Source organism: Sorex araneus, chromosome 8 (assembly GCF_027595985.1).
Source record: "Sorex araneus isolate mSorAra2 chromosome 8, mSorAra2.pri, whole genome shotgun sequence".
Lineage (NCBI taxonomy): Eukaryota > Metazoa > Chordata > Mammalia > Eulipotyphla > Soricidae > Sorex > Sorex araneus.
Genome location: NC_073309.1, coordinates 12,302,682 through 12,319,177, shown reverse-complemented (window position 1 = coordinate 12,319,177; position 16,496 = coordinate 12,302,682). Strand labels below are relative to the sequence as shown.

Below are 16,496 nucleotides of genomic sequence, written 5' to 3'. Positions count from 1 at the left end.
CGGAGGCCACATCCGATTGTGTTCAGGGGCTATTCTAAGACTGCCCCTGGGGGAGCCTGGGCAAGAGTACAGCAGGGAAGGTGCTTGCCTTGCGGGCAGCTGACCCAGGTCCGATCCCCAGCATCCCATATGGTCCCCCGGGTCCCTCCAGGAGTAACTCCTGAGTGCAGAGCCAGGACTAACCCTTGAGCACTGCCAGGTGTGGCAAAAAAAAAAAAAAGGACTCTTTACAGCCTAAGTCTATGGGTCCCCGAGCCTGGACGGGGCGTTTTCCCCACGCGTGAGTGGCTGAGCGCGCCCTGCCTGCCTTGGCCACACACTGCAGGGCCCGGAGGCCCCGCCAGGTTCGCGCCTGGGTCTCCGCCCTGCGCCGGGGACCGGGCGGGAAGTGGCCACTGGGCGGCGCTGACGAGCCCGCGGACCCGGCGAGGCCGAGCGGGCGGCACGCGGGGATCCGAACCCGGGGCTGAACCGGGCGCGCTTCGCCTGCTGACAGGGAGCCCCGCCACCACCGGCACCGGGACGCTCCTGCTGACGCTCATCGACGTCAACGACCACGGCCCGGTGCCCGAGCCCCGCCACATCACCATCTGCAACCGGGACCCCGCGCTGCAGGTGCTGAACATCACCGACCGCGACCTGGCGCCCCACACGGCGCCCTTCCGCGCGCGCCTGGCGCACGACTCCGACGTCTCCTGGAGCGCCGAGGTCAGCGACAGAGGTAACCGCGCCCGGCCTGGCCCCTGGAGCCCCCTCCCGGCCTCTCGGCCGCGCGGGTGGAGAAACTGAGGCCCCGGCGGGAGGGCGGGAGAGCCCGTGTCCCACAGAGAGCCTGGGGACCCAGCCGCCTGGGGACAACTGACTGCGGGCAGGTGTGGGCACCTGGGTCTCCAACACACACACACACTCGGGTCTCACACAGGTTCACACCTGAGTCGTCTTACACACACACACTCACACACAGGTCTCTCGCACACACCCCTGGGTCTCTCACACACTCACCCGGGTTTCTCCCATGGATTCACACCTGAGTCTCATACACACACCCCTGGGTCTCTCACAGATTCACACCTGTGTCTCTCACACACTCACACACAGGTCTCTCACACACACCCCTGGATCTCTCACACAGGTTCACACCTGGGTCTCACACACACTCGCACACAGGTCTCTCACACACACCCCTGGGTCTCTCACACAGGTTCACACCTGTGTCTCACACACACACACACACACACACACACAGGTCTCTCACACACACCCCTGGGTCTCTCACACAGGTTCACACCTAGGTCTCTCATACACCCCTGCTTCTCTCTCACACACACTCATAAACACCCAGGTCTTTTGCACAGATTCACACCTGGGTCTCACATACACTCGCACACAGGCATCTCACACACACCCCTGGGTCTGTCACACACTCACACTCTCTCACACACCCAAGTCTCTCACACAGGTCCACAGCTGGGTCTCTCACACAGGTCCACAGCTGGGTCTCTCACACACATCTGGGTCTCACACAGATTCATATCTGGATCTCACACACATACATTCGCATGTAAGTCTCTAACACACCCAGCTCTCTCTCTTTCTCTCACTCTCACACGCATACCCCACCCCAGCTCCAGGGGCACATGGGGAAACCAGGGCTCACAGAAGCTCCCGTCCAAGGTACCAGGCTTTGAGCCCAGCTCCCGGCCGCATCCCCCCTGTGTGCCGCTGCTTCTCCTCTTTCCTTATTGAACAGTTCCACACTCTCCTCTCAATCTATCCCTGTCGATGCTGAGGACGAGGCTTGGCGGGGGGGGCGGGTTACACTGAGCCACCAGGCATGAGAGGGCGCTGATGGGCATCAGGGAATGAGGGCCCGGGGCCCAGGCGGGTGAGGACGCAGGAGCAGCGTCCTGGAGAAACCGTGCGAACTGCGCTTCAGACAGCCGTGCCAGCTGCGGGGACGGACAGTCGGGGCTGAAGCGCGTGCTTTGTGGGGGAACCCCAGGTTCCACCTCAGCACCCCCAGGTTGGCCCAGGCAGCACCGCATCCTCTGGAGTTTGCATCTCCCTGGTGGCTGAGAATTGGCAGTGGGGGGTCCCACACTTCCTGAGCACCCTAAGTGGGTCCTCCACAAAGGAAAATGAAAAAACTTCAGAACTTTTTTTCTTGCTTTTCTTTTGGGGTCACACCTGGTGATGCACAGGGGTTAATCCTGGCTCTGCACTCAGGAATTACCCCTGGCGGTGCTCAGGGGACCATATGGGATGCTGGGAATCGAACCCGGGTTGGCTGCGTGCAAGGCAAATGCCCCACCCGCTGTGCTATCGCTCCAGCCCCAGAACTTTTATTTTTTGGCCATAGTGGAAAAAGCTGCAAGAGATATTGTATTCAAAGGGAGAACACAGGCTCAAAAGAGCAAGCCTATTTTTTTCCATTTTTGCTTTTGTCTTTGAGACACACCTGGTGGTGCTCAAGGGTCACTCCCAACAAGCTCTGGGGACAGTGTATGGTCAGGGGATTGAACTGGGGTTAGCTGCATGCAGGATAAGTGACTTAACTCTTGTACTGTTTCTCTGGCCTGGTTTTTGCTTAAAAAAAAAAAAGAAGACAATGTTGACCTAAAAAATTTTTTTTATCTCAATGATAAAAAAACCTTTCCACACTGATGGGTCCGGCTGTCTGCCTGTCGGCCCCTGGCCCAGGCATGCATCTGGACTCTCCTCGTGGGCCCTCGCGTCCCCGACTGTCGCCTCCTTGGATGCTCATGGTGTGTGGCCATCTGTACCCTGCAGGAGATGCTGTCGCCCTGTCCCTGAAGAAGTTCCTGAAGCAGGACACGTACGACGTGCACCTGGCCCTGTCCGATCATGGCGACAGGGAGCAGCTGACGGTGATCAGGGCCACCGTGTGCGACTGTCACGGCCACGTGGAGGAATGCCCCGACCACTGGAAAGGGGGCTTCCTCCTGCCCGTCCTGGGGGCCGTACTGGCTCTGCTCCGTGAGTCCTCACACCCCCTTCCCAGGGCTGGCCCCAGCGGGCGTGGTGTCTGCTCCTTGCGCCCTTCTCCTGAGAAGGTGCCAGGCTCGGGGGTAGAGTGTGGAGCTGGCAGGTGCGGCCTGGCCTCAGGTGTCGGGCAGTTCAGCCCTTGGGGACCCCAGGTGACTGCACCTGCGTGACCCAGCGCAGGCCCCGTTGGACTCATGCTCTCAGCAGAGCTGGCAGTCGAGATGTGGATCAGCCTTCCAGGGCTTCTGGGTGAACTCCAAGGAGTGAGTGTGGGTGAACTCCAAGGAGTGGGTATGCTGGGCACCCAGCATTTCAGGCTCTGGGCAGGTGCCTCTCCAGAGCTTCCCATCCCGTGCAGGGAGCAGATGACCTGAGCACAGAGCCAGGAGTAACCCCTGAGCATCACCCGGGGGTTGGCCCCAAAACAAAAAATTGAAAAAGAGGGCTGGAGCAATAGCATAGTGGGGAGAGTGCTTCCGTGCATGCAGCTGACCCAGGCTGCATCCCAGCTTCTTGTACATGGTCCCTGAGCACAGAGCCAAGAGTCAGCCCTGAGCACCACTGGGTATGGCCCAACGGTGCCACAGGAAAAAAAAACACTAAAGAAAAAAGTCGCACTTGCTGGGCGATTCCGTGGCAGGTTGCGTTCCCCACAGAGCTTAGCGGGGGTCTTGCACAGGCGCGAGGGGCCCTAGGTGGGGACGGGCGTGCCGTGGGGGCCGGGGGCCTGCCGGAGGGGCCCTGGGAGGGGGCTTCTGTGGTTTTTGCCGGCACTTGGGGCTCCTCTGGAGCCAAGGAGCCGAGAGAGCGTGCTGGGCGCTGGCAGCGTGGAGGGTGCGAAGGTGGGCCCCGGGGCCCGGCCTCACACCCGCCCTCCCGCAGTGCTCCTGCTCGTGCTGCTGCTGCTGGTGCGCAGGAAGCGGAAGGTCAAGGAGCCCCTGCTGCTCCCGGACGATGACACGCGCGACAACGTCTTCTACTACGGCGAAGAGGGGGGCGGCGAGGAGGACCAGGTGGGCAAACGGGGCCAGGGCCCAGGGGGGGTGCCGAGGAGGACCAGTTGGGCGCAGGGGCGAGGGCTTGGGACGGGGAGCCTGGGGTCGCCTCTCGGGCAGCTGCATCCACACACTCACCCCGTGAGCTCTGCTGACCAGCACCTGTCCTGACACTGTCCACTCACGATGGCCCTTCCGTACCCTTCCGAGAGACCTGACCCCGGTCTCTGTGGACCCAAGTGATTTGGGGTCTCCTGTTACTTTTGGGGTGTGGGTGTGTGCCGGTCAGGGCACTCAGAAATCTCAGACCTCTGGGACTAGAGAGAGAGCCATGCAGGTACAGCGTCTGCCTTGCCCCCGGCCAACCCCCGGCCTCTGTTCAGTCCCCAGCACCCCAATGGTTCCCCAAGGCCACCAGGAGTGCTCAAAGTGCAGAGCCAGGAGTAAGCCCTGAGCACTGCTAGTGTGGCCCTAAAACGGGGCAGGGGGGAACCAGAAATCTCTGACGTCGGTCCAGGGGATGGGTCGTGCCTAGCAAGCTCCCCGTCTCTCCTCACCGCACTCCTGCACTTGCCCACAGGACTATGACATCACGCAGCTGCACCGGGGCCTGGAGGCGCGCCCGGAGGTGGTTCTCCGCAACGACGTGGCGCCCACTTTCATCCCCACTCCCATGTACCGGCCCCGTCCGGCCAACCCTGACGAGATTGGCAACTTCATCATCGAGGTGAGGCGGCCCGGCCCAGCAGCCCCCGAGAGGCAGCACGGGACGGGCCTGCTGTGGGAGGGAAACTGCTGGCCTTGGTTCTGGTTACGTAAAACCCTGCCTCGAGGGGCCGGTGCGGTAGTGCAGCGGGCAGGGCTTTTGCCTTGCACGCGGCCGACCCAGGTTTGATCCCCAGCATCCCATGTCAAGCACCGCCAGGAATGATTCCTGAGTGCAGAGCCAGGAGTAAACCCTGAGCATCGCTGGATGTGCCCCCTCCACCAAAAACCGGAGAGATGGAATAGCGGGCTGGGCACATGCCTTGCCGGCCAGGGGCCTGAGTTTGAGCCCCAGCATCAAATGGTCCCCGCCAAGCACAAGGCCAGAAATAACTCCTGAACACCACTGGGTGCGGCCTAAAACCAAAAATGAAACCATCCCCACATTTGCAGAGGGCTTGAGAATAGGTGCGGGGGACCGGTGCCGCACTCGGGGCTCTTGCCTCTCGTCTGCTGAACGGAGCAGACATCTGTCCCTGCACCACATATAGTGCCGTGCGCAGAGCTAGACGTGGCCCCAGCCTCTCCCTCTCCCTGTCACAGAGGAAGGGGGAGAGAGAAAGGTGTGTTGACTGTTAACTCGGAAGGCTTCCAGTCAGCAGCCGATTCTTACTCATGAAGTGCATGTGTGTTTGGGGGAGCAGACAGTGGAGGAATCAAGAGTTACACTGAGAGGGGCTGGAGTGATAGCACAGCGGGTAGGGCGTTTGCCTTGCACACGGCCGACCCGGGTTCAAATCCCAGCATCCCATATGGTCCCCTGAGCACCGCCAGGAGTAATTCCTGAGTGCAGAGCCAGGAGTAACCCCTGTGCATTGCCAGGTGTGACCCAAAAACAAACAAACAAACAAAAAAGAGTTACACTGAGGGGTTAGACCAGTAGTACAGAGTACAGTGGCAAGGACGTTTGCCTTGCACGTGGTGGACCTGGGTTCAATGTCCGGCACTCTATATGGTCCCCCAAGCACCACCAGGAGTATTTCCTGAGTGCAGAGCCAGGAGTAACCTCCAAGTATTGCTGGGAATGACCCACAAAGAAAAAAAAATTATACTTGAGGGGGCCAGAGCGTTAGTACAGTGGGTAGGGCTTGCCTTGCCCGTAGCCAACCCAGGTCTAATCCCAGATGGTCCCGAGCCCTCTGGGATCGGTCCCTGAGCACAGAGCCAGGGTAAACCCTCAGCACTGTTGGGTGTGGCCCCAAAAACAAAAAGTTGCCATTGGCTTCTCAGCTGTAGGACGGAGGTTGGGGGGGGGGTCAGCACCTCCCCTTCTGGCCCACCGTGTAGGCCTGGTACCTCTCAGCCTCGCAGATCTGAGCAGGGGGGCAGGAGTCAGGCTCACCTGTGTACCCCTTTTCGCTCCTGGCCACCTCACCCTCCGCCCTGTCCCCTCAGAACCTGAAGGCAGCCAACACGGACCCCACGGCGCCGCCCTACGACTCCCTGCTGGTGTTCGATTACGAGGGCAGCGGCTCTGACGCGGCCTCCCTCAGCTCCCTCACGTCGTCCGCCTCGGACCAGGACCAGGACTACGACTACCTGAACGAGTGGGGCAGCCGCTTCCGCAAGCTGGCCGACATGTACGGGGGCGGCCAGGACGACTAGGCCCCCCGGCCCCGCCTCAGCCGAGGACTCGAGCTTGAGAAATGGCCCCGTCAACTGAGCAAGTCAAAGGGGGGAGGCCAGAGACTGGCGTCCTAGGGCTGGATTCTGAGCCTGTCTGATGGAGGGGACTGCGCCCCTCAGTGCCAGCTCGGCAGGACACCCGCCCCCCCCCAACAGGCTGCCCCAAAAACCTCCCCAGGGCCTCGCCGGAGTCCTGGGTCGGCACCGTGTGGACCGGCTTTCTGAGTGGACACACCCGCCTCCTGAGGGAAGCCTCTCGTCTCAGTCTGATTTTTATTTTTATTTTTAATACGTTTTTCAGAAACCTAAAGGTGAGTTCAAGCCAGCCCCCGGGGTCCCCCCTGGCGCAGGCGAGCATTGTCCCCCAGGCCCCACGCCCCTTTGGGAGGATCCCTGCGTCCTCATAGCCAGCGCATCTAGCCTGCCCTGTGTTTTTTATTTCCCCCACTGAGCTGTAGATAGATGAAGGGTGATGACAATCGTGTAAATGTACTAAGACTTTTTTTTATTAAAGAAACTTTTCCCAGAGATGCTGGGCTGTGAACGCTTCTTGTTCAGCAGCCGCCTGACTGCTGGAGCCTTGAGCCACAGATCAACCCCCCCCCCTTGGAAATGGGCCGTCCTGGAGGGGTTTTCACAGGGGCGCGCCCAGTGGGGAGATGCAACCCGCTCATACACTCACTCAGCTTGTGCTCCGACCTTGGGGCATCTCAGCATCCCTGCCCTTTCGGCCCAGCCTGGCTCCTAGCCCCCAGAGAGACCCGCTCAGGGTTGGGTCTGAGCCCGGGTGTGAGACTGCCCCCCCCCACCCCTCTCCCCCCGCAGCCTAGCCCTGGCGCTGGTCTGTTCCAGAAGGCAGGTGCCCCGGAGGCCAGCCCAGTCCCGTTGTTTCCTGGCAAGGCTGCCGCCCAATCCTTGCCTCGGATTTTTCACAGACCAACAGGGTGCTTTTTTCGTTTGTTTAGTTTAGGGGCTACTTGGTGCAGGGGGTGGGTCCTGGGGGTGCTCAGGGGACCGGGCGGTGGCAGGGATCGCACCCAGGCCTCTTGCATATGCAGAGCATGCCCTGGACTCTAGAGGCCACCACCAACCCCAGCCCAGAAAAAGGAGGTGTGTGGGCTGCCGTGACTCAGCAGAGGCCCCCTGCGGGGCTGGGACCGGGCTGTTGCGCCCCGCCCAGTGACCTCCCTGGAACAAATGTGCAGTCACGTGCACATGTGTAGGGTTTTTCAGATGACAACCACAAGTCATGCGTAGAACGGGCAAGCAGGCCCAGGATGGGGTAAAACGGGGACATTCCTGGGACGGCAGCGACAGTGCAGCAGGGGGCGGTGTTCTCCTTGCACACAGCCGGCCCGGGTTCGACATTCCATTGGCCTGCCAAGCACCACCAGGACTAATTCCTAGGCGCAGAGCCAGGAGTAAGCCCTGAGCACCGCCAGGTATAGCCAAAAAGCAAAAAGAAACCAGCATTCCTAACCAGGCAGGGCTGGAGGGTGGGGGTGGGGGGATGGGGACAGGAATAGGACAGGGGCCAACAGCAGAGCCGGGGAGAGCCTGTCTGCCCCTCTGCTCCAGGGAACTTCAACCTTTTCTTTCAAGGAGCCAAAAGAAAATGTAGGGAAGCCTACAGAAACCTGCCCCAAGGCGCTCACCTGATTTCTGTCTGTGGGGGGGAGGGGTGTGCCCTGCAGTACTCACTGTCCGTGCTCCAAGGACCACGCAGCACTGGGGCCTCCCGCACAGGCTCTCCCGTCCGGGCTCTTGACCCACAACGCGGTCCCTGCCCCAGCCAAACCTGAGCTCCCTCGGGACTCTGCTATCGGACACGCAGTCCAGGTGACTGCCAGTAGGGAAGTAGTCTGCAGGAGGCTGGCCGTGCCCTGAGCCCCAGAGGCTGGATGTCTGGGTGGTTTGCATACAGAGGACCCAAGTCTGGAGAAACCCTCCCTGCCCTCACACCCCTGGTCCCCCTGTGCCTTGCCCCTGCAGCTGCTGTTTCTGATAAGGTGCTAGGATTAGGTGGCAGCTCGCACCTGCCACCCCTTATCTCCCTCCACACGGGCTGAATCAAGCCCAAACACCATCTTCAGCTGAGCTGGGCCGTAGAGCTGAGCCACTCACTCTGGAGGGAAGGGACAGCTCTGAGAAGGAAACAGGCTCCCGGCCATGCCCCAGTCTCCCAGGTTGGTGACAATTCACGGAGAAGCCCGATTTCTGAGCTGGGAATGTTGGGGACCACGGTTCTCATTCCGGGCCCTCTTTCCATGCAACCCCGGGGCCTTTAGAACTTAAGCTGTCAGTGGCTGGAGCGATAGCACAGCGGGTAGGGCGTTTGTCTTGCATGTGGCTAACCCGGGTTCGATTCCCAGCATCCCATATGGTCCCCTGAGCACCGCCAGGAGTAATTCCTGAGTGCAGAGCCAGGAGTAACCCCTGTGCATCGCCGGGTGTGACCCAAGAAGAACTTGAGCTGTCAGGACCTAGAGTAAGCGTTTGTAGCTGGCGGGTCACTAGTGCGGCCCTCAAAGTGGTCACTAACCAGAAGTGACTCCTGAGGCCTCCACAGAGTGTGTCACCGTGGACCTGATTTCTGTCTTCAGCTGGTGAGTGTCCTGCTGTTGTCCCCAGGAGGAGCAGTTTGCAAACTCTTGTGCAGGACCTGTGCCTTCTGTCCTGCTCCCTGTGTGAGTGCGGCCGCCCCTCTGTGGACACGAATCCAGCATTTTGCTCCTCAAGAGTTTTCAACTCTTTGAAGAGGCCAGAGAGAGAGAGAGAGAGAGAGAGAGAGAGAGAGAGAGAGAGAGTACAGTGGTTAGAGAAGTTACCTTATGAAGTAGCTGACTTGGGTTCTACTCTGAGCACACTGCATGTGGTCTCCTGAGCCCCTCTGCCAGGCGTGATCCCTGGACACAGCTGGGTGTAGCTCCAAAACCAGTAAGTAAATTAATAAGCTCCCTGAGGCATCTGTGCCCAACCCCCCCCCTGTCCTTCCCAGCGGGGAGCAGGCTGGGGCCCAGGGTCTGGGTGGGATCAGGGCTACCCGGTGTGCTTGGGTTGGTGCTACAAGGAACTCAAGACTTCAAAACCCAACTCAGAAGCCAAATCCTGGCGCACAGAGATAGTGCAGTGGGCAGAGCACCTACTTGGCATGTGGCCCATTTCGGTTTGATCCTGAGCACCACCAGGAGTGACTCCTGAGCACCTCTGAGTGTGGTCCAAACTCCCTGGCCCTGACAACACTGATTCCTGAAAGCAGAGCCAAAAATAGCCTCTTCACATCCAAGGCAGCAAGCAAGGAGCAGAAGGCTGTGAAGGTCCCCAAACGCCTGTCCCCTGGCGCCCAGCAGAGGGCGCCGTTTCCTCGGCCACGGTCTGGTGCGAGGCGGCGCCAGGGAGGAGGCGGAGCGAGGACCCCGCTGAGTGCCAGGGGCTGCCCCAGGCCCTTAGATGCTGGGAGGGGCTGGGCAGCAACAGCAGCCAACATCCTGGCCGCAGTCGGGGGTTTTAGGTTCCCCTTTTCAAAGGAAATGGAGGTCAGTAACACTAAGGGCCATACACAGGAAGTGACCGTTTGGGAATCTGAGTGTGGGCTGCCCAAACGACCTCTTTTTACTGATAAGAATTTAGAAACTGGGGGGCTGGAGCCATAGCACAGGGGGTAGGGCGTTTGCTTTGCACCTGGCTGTCCCAGGTTCAATTCCTAGCATCCCATATGGTCCCCTGAGCCAGAAGTAATTCCTGAGTGCAGAGCCAGGAGTAACCTCTGCGCATTGCCAAGCGTAGCCCAAAAAGAAGAAAAAAAAAAAAGAATTTAGAAGCTGGGCCTGGAGACATAGGATAGCAGGCCGGCCGGGTGCTTGCCTCACACATGACCGACTCCGGTTCAACCCTTGATTCCTCATATCCTCCCGGAACCTGCCAGGAGTGAGCCCTAAGCACCACGGGGGATGGCCCCAAAATTTTGAACAATTTAAACATTGGGCTGGGGGCTGGAGCAATAGCACAGTGCGTAGGGCATTTGCCTTGCACGCAGCCAACCCGGGTTTGATTCCCAGCATCCCATATGGTCCCCTGAGCACCGCCAGGAGTAATTCCTGAGTGCATGAGCCTGGAGTAACCACTGTGCGTCGCCGGGTGTGACCCAAAAAGAAAACACTGGGTTGGGAGAGATAGTGTACAAGGTCAGGATGCTTGCCTTGCATTCCACCCACCTGGGCTCAATTCCCCTATGATCTCCCACCCACCAGGAGTCATCCCTGAGCACCACCAACTGACCAGAAAACAAAATTTTAAAAAGTGCATTTTTTGGGCTGGAGCAATAGCACAGCGGGTAGGGCGTTTGCCTTGCACGTGGCCAACCTGGTTTGATTCCCAGCATCCCATATGGTCCCCTGAGCACCACCAGGAGTAATTCCTGAGTGCAGAGCCAGGAGTAACCCCTGTGCATCGGCGGGTGTGACCCAAATAAGCAAAATAAATAAACAAAATTTTTTTAAAAAAGTAAAAACGGATTTAGAAACTGGTACTGAAGGGGTAGTATAGTGGTTAGGGCATTTTGCACGCGGAGGATCCCCAGTACCCCATGTGTTCCCCCAAGGCCCGCCAGGTGTAAGCCTTGAGCATCACTAGGTGTGGGTCCAAACCCAAACAAACCAGAAAGAATTTAGAAGTTCTGGGGTCAGAGAGTGAGACCAGCTAGCCTTGCCTTTACACTGCTCAAAGGGTCCATCCCCAGCACCACATGTGGGCCCCCGAGCACAGAGCCCGGAGTCAGCCCTGAGCACGGCCGGGATACTGCAGGCTGCAGGCTGGAGCACGTTCTACACCGGATCCCAGGGCTCTGCCCCTTGGTCTGGCTCCGGAACCTCTGGTGGCCCAAAACCAAAAAAAGAAAAAACAAGTTAGACCTGCTACGCTGAGAGTTTGGGGGACACTCGGACTGGGGAAGAGGTGACTCCTCCCTCAGCAGATAAATGGACCCTGGGGTGCTTGGAGAATGTGGGGTGCCATGCTACGGCTTTCTTAAAAAATACCATTTGGCAGTGATTCATGGGGCAGGGTCTGTTCCATAGACCGGCAGGGGTCATTCCTGAGTGACCGGCAGGGGTCATTCCTAAGCACAGAGCCAGGAATAGCCCCTTAATATCCCCAGATGAGGCCCCCAAAATTGGAAGGAAGGGAAGAAGGAGGGAGAAGAGGAGGAGGGCAGGGAAAGGCCAGGTGCTATTCCTTTTTCTGGACACCAGGGAGCCGGGGACCTCATACCCACAATCGACACTGACCATGTTCCACCAGGAGCGACTCCGGAGCACTGCTGAGTGTGGTCCAAACTCCCCTGCCCCCAAAGGAGCCCCAAACCCCACAAAATAGAAGTCAGCATGGTTTGGCTGGCTGAAGACAGATGGGGTGAGGGGCCCAGGGCCTGCCCTCCTGACCCCATCCAGCCCCGTTTCTCTTCACCACGGTCTCAGCTGCGGCCAGGGTGCGGTCAGGGCTCTGGACTCCCCGCCTGGGCCGGACTCTTGGGCCACACTGTGCACACGGTGGATCTCTGTCCCCTGCAGACGCTCCATCTGGGGACCCTGCACACTTGTCTTCCGTGTCACGCTCCGCAGCCAGGAGCAGAGCTGTGCGGACCCCCGGGCGGGTGGGGGCACCGCCCTGTATGCCGGGCTCCGAGGCCTGCGGGCCATAGCTGCGCTGTGAGCAGGCAGCAGGGTTTGGGGAGCCGCACTCGGGCATCCTGTGTGGTCAAGGGCGCAGGCCAGCTGGGCTGGAGGGGCCCCCACCCCTCCCGGCCTGAGCCCCGAGCAGGGCGGGTCCCCGACGCCCTGGGAAAAGGCCTGACGCGGCACCAGGCAGGAGCCGTGGAACCTGCTTGGGGTTGGCTGGGGAGGGACGGGCCTGTCCGGGCCTATCGCTGGCGGGGCCAGCGCTGGCCGCGGTGGCGTCACAGCATGTGCACGTGCTGGAGAGGGGCGGGCAGGGCCAGAGAGGAGCCCCAAGTCTGGGGTCGTAAGGCAGAAACCTGCGGGTCCCCAGGTCCGTCTCCCCCAGAGCCCCCTGGGAGAGCTCCCGGGTGCAGCTTGGGGCCCCAAGTGCTGAGGAGGGGGAGCACTGCCAGCCGGGGCAGGGGTCTCTCCGGGGCTGGTGCGGCTGGAGCAGGGACACCTCTCCCCAAGCCCTCTGTGGTTGCCCGGCCCAGGGAGTGCTCCCCTGTCCAGGCACTGTCCCTGGCGTTTTCCTGGCTCCTCCCGCAGTGCTCATCCACCAGCTGCAGCACCTGCCACCCCTCAAGGCAGGGCCTCGCCTCCCTAGCTGCCGCCTTGCTTTCTTCCCTTGAATCCCGCCCCCACACACACACACCTGCCAGATGCTCCCCAAATGTGCCGGGAGGGACCTGGTGGGCTTCCCCAGCAAGGGTGGAAGCTGACGCCCAGGAAGGGGGTGGGCGGGCAGAGTCCTGCAGAGAGAAAGGGGGGCCCCACCCAGTACTTCTGCTCGCCCGACGCTGCCTGTGACCTCCCCAGCCCATTGCACAGAGCAGTAAACTGAGGCGGGAGGGTGGTCTAGAGGGAGAACAGGGCAGCTGGCTCTGGGCTTTGGCGGGTGCTGCTGGCTAAAAGGTCGGGGGTTCCCTCAGAGGGAAGCAAGTCCCTTTCCAGGTGCCTGTGCGCCTTCCGCCTCCGCCCTCCGCCTTGGTCCTGGGCAAGTCCTAAAAGGTTTGTGTGTGAGCAGCCGAGGGACACGCTCTCTCCTCTCCGTGGTCCGGGAAGTGGCTTCTCTGACCCAAACTTGTTTTGTTTTGTTTTTTTCCACCAGATTGATCCCTGAGCCTACTGGGTGTGGCCCCCAAGCACAAAAATTGGCGGGGCTGGAGCAGAGAGGGCGCTTGCCCGGCCAGGGGCAGACTGTATTCGGGATTTCTGTCTGGCCCCCGTGTGGGCTCCTGAGCCCCGGCACCAGTGCTCCCTGTGAGCTGGAGCGCTGGAAGGGCTGAGCACAGGCTTTCTTATGTAGAAGGCCTGGGTCTCGACCCCAGTACCACACGGTCCCCAAGGCACCTCCAGGTGTGACCCCAGAGCACTGAGTTGGGAGTAGCTTCTGAGCTCGGCTGGGTGTGGCTCCAAAACAGAGAGAGAGAGAGAGAGAGGGAGAGAGAGAGATGGGGAGAGAGAGAGGGAGAGAGAGAGGGAGAGAGGGAGGGAGAGAGAGAGAGGGAGAGAGAGAGAGGGGGGAGAGAGAGGGAAAGAGAGAGAGAGGGAGAGAGAGAGAGGGAGAGAGAGAGGGAAAGAGAGAGAGAGAGGGAGAGAGAGAGATGGGGAGAGAAAGAGGGAGGGAGAAAAAGGGAGAGAGAGGGAAAGAGGGGGGAGAGAGAGGGAGAGAGAGGGGGGAGAGAGGGAGGGAGATAGAGAGAGAGAGGAAGAGAGAGAGAGGGAGAGAGAGAGAGAGAGGGAGGGAGGAGGGCCAGAGTACAACAGATAGGATGCTCGCCTTGCACCTGACAGACCCAGGTTTGATCCGTGGCATCCCATATGGTACTCTGAGCACTGCCAGGAGTAATTCTTGAGTATGAGGCAGGAGTAATCCCTAGAGGATCCCCAGGTGTGACTTAAAAACAAAACCAGAGGGGCTGGAGTGATAGCACAGCGGGTAGGGCGTTTGCCTTGCATGCGGTCGACCCGGTTTTGATTCCCAGCATCCCATATGGTCCCCTGAGCACCGCCAGGGATAATTCCTGAGTGCAGAGCCAGGAGTAACCCCTGTGCAGAGCCAGGTGTGACCCGAAAAGAAAAAAAAAAAAACAGAAAGAAAAAAAGTAAAAAAGAAAGAGTTGGTGCTATACTTTTCCTCCTAGGCTCTCAAACACTCACTGGGGACAGTTTCCATTCATATAGTCACTGTCACTGTTATCCCGTTGCTCATCGATTTGCTTGAGCGGGCAGCAGTAACATCTCCATTGTGAGACTTCTTGTTACTGTTTTTGGTATATCAAATCTGCCACAGGGAGCTTGCCAGGCTCTGCCCACGGGGACGAGATACTCTCAGTAGTTTGCCAGGCTTTCCGAGAGGGGCGAAGGAATCGAACCCGGGTCGGCGGTGTGCAAGGCAAACGCCCTACCCGCTGGGCTATCACTCTAGCCCATCATTCATACAGTAAAGGAAGAATTAAACACTGCTCTGAGGGGCTGGAGTGATAGCACAGTGGGTAGGGCATTCGCCTTGCATGCAGCCAACCCGGGTTCGATTCCCAGCATCCCATATGGTCCCCCAGCACCGCCAGGAGTAATTCATGAGTACAGAGCCAGGAGTAAACCCTGTGCATCACTGGGTGTGACCCAAAAAGCAAAAATGAGTTGCCTATAGTTCAGGGAACAGTGGGTGAGGGCAACTTTAGCGGCTGGAGAAATCTAGGAAAGCTACCTGGAGGAGAAAACCCTTTGAGTTGACCCTGAAGGACAGGCAGAAGCTGGAAAAGGAACTGAAAAGAGAAAAGCAGTTTCCCCCCCGTCAGGAGCGGCTGTTCCCTCGGGATTTGCCTCTCTGGCTCCCCTCAGCAAGGGCACCAGGGAGGTTCAGAAGGAAACTGCTAGAATACTCAGTGAAGGTTTTGGGGGCCTTTCCTGAGTCCCAAGCCCTGGGAAGGCCCCAAGAAGGGGATAGCCCCAGCTCCTTCCCCACACCCAGCTCTAAAGGGAGGAAACAAGCAGGGGTTCCAGCCTAACCAGGGTGCAGTCAGGGAGGGCTTCCCAGAAGAGGTGATACACAAGCCCAGCCCCGAGGGCTGTGCGGGAGCTTGTCAACTGAGGAAGACCTGGAGGAGCAGCAAGTGGTTAGCAGGGAGAGGGTGTGACCGAACTGCCACTCCAGAAAGATCCCTGTGGCATAACTCCTAGCTTTACGGGCAAAATTCCTGATGGAGGAGGACTTTCATCTTTGATGTCTTAAAAGAGACAAGAATTGGTAAGAGCCCTAGGCCTGGTGCCGGAGCGGCTGGAATCCTTCCCAAAGGCTAGCCAAGGAGGGAGCCTGATTCCCAACCGTGGCAAGACCCCCAAGGCATCTTCCCTAGGGCCAGAAAGGAGGTGAAGGGTAGAGAGTAGCCGGCTACCTTTTCAGTTGACAACAAAAAAAGCCCCAAAGTCCATTGTAAACAACCATGTAAATCACAGTTCCTAAATTAAAAAAATAATAATATGTTTAATGCCCCTCCCAAAGGGGTGGAGAGATAGTACAGTGGGTAGAGCGCTTGCCTTGCATGGGGTTCACCTGGGTTCAGTCCCGGGGTCCACAGAGCCCCACCAGGAGTGACCCCCGAATGCAGAGCCAGGAGTAAGCCCTGAGCACTGCCGGGGGTGGCCCAAAACAAAAACAACAGGGCAGGGAGGGGAGAGGGGAGAAGAGAAAAGAGTCTATTTGAATTTTTGAATTTTTTTTTTTTTTGCTTTTTGGGTCACACCTGGCAATGCACAGGGGTTACTCCTGACTTTGCACTCAGGAATTACCCCTGGCAGTGCTCAGGGGACCATATGAGATGCTGGGAATTGAACCCAGGTCAGCCGCGTGCAAGGCAAACGCCCTACCCACTGTGCTATTGCTTCAGCCCTCTATTTGAATTTTTATCTTGAATTTGCTGAGAGCTGGGGAGTTAGGTCACTGGCTGAGCACACCTTTGCCCACAGGAGGCCCAGGTTTGCTTCTTGGCACTTCATGGTCCCTGAGCACTGCAGGGAGCATGATCCTTGAGCACTAAGCTGAGAGTAACTCCTGAGCACCACCAGAGCGGGATCCAAAAGCAACAATTTGCTAAGGAAAATCTCCAGGACAGCACTGCCCGCAGCCCCTTCTCTGCGGACAGGCCGGCTGCTGACCAGTCCTCAGGCAGTGATCATCCAAATGGCGGCGGGGCTGAGGAGCCGAAGGGTTTCCTGTCCGTCTGTCTGTCTGTCTGTGGCTACAGGGCCTGTGGCCACAGGATCCAGGGCCTACGTCCTGTGGGAAGAAGGAGCAGTTTTCTTTCACTGATTTCCTATGCGGGATGTGGCTCAGTGGTACTAATAGTGATCATAATTTTCATCATTATTGTTGGTGTGAAAATGG

The 16,496-nt window shown here is 59.0% G+C and overlaps 1 protein-coding gene across 1 annotated transcript in view; it reads left to right on the top strand.

Annotated features, from left to right (window-relative positions):
- Positions 1 to 6,892, top strand: part of CDH3 (cadherin 3) — a 52,417-nt gene extending 45,525 nt beyond the window's left edge. Inside the window, exons 15-19 of the mRNA XM_055145608.1 lie at positions 497 to 721; positions 2,791 to 2,997; positions 3,889 to 4,019; positions 4,582 to 4,728; positions 6,162 to 6,892. Of these exons, the coding sequence (XP_055001583.1) occupies positions 497 to 721; positions 2,791 to 2,997; positions 3,889 to 4,019; positions 4,582 to 4,728; positions 6,162 to 6,371 (920 nt within the window). The 3' untranslated portion in view covers positions 6,372 to 6,892. The remainder of the gene's footprint in view (positions 1 to 496; positions 722 to 2,790; positions 2,998 to 3,888; positions 4,020 to 4,581; positions 4,729 to 6,161) is intronic.
- Positions 6,893 to 16,496: the final 9,604 nt, after the last annotated feature.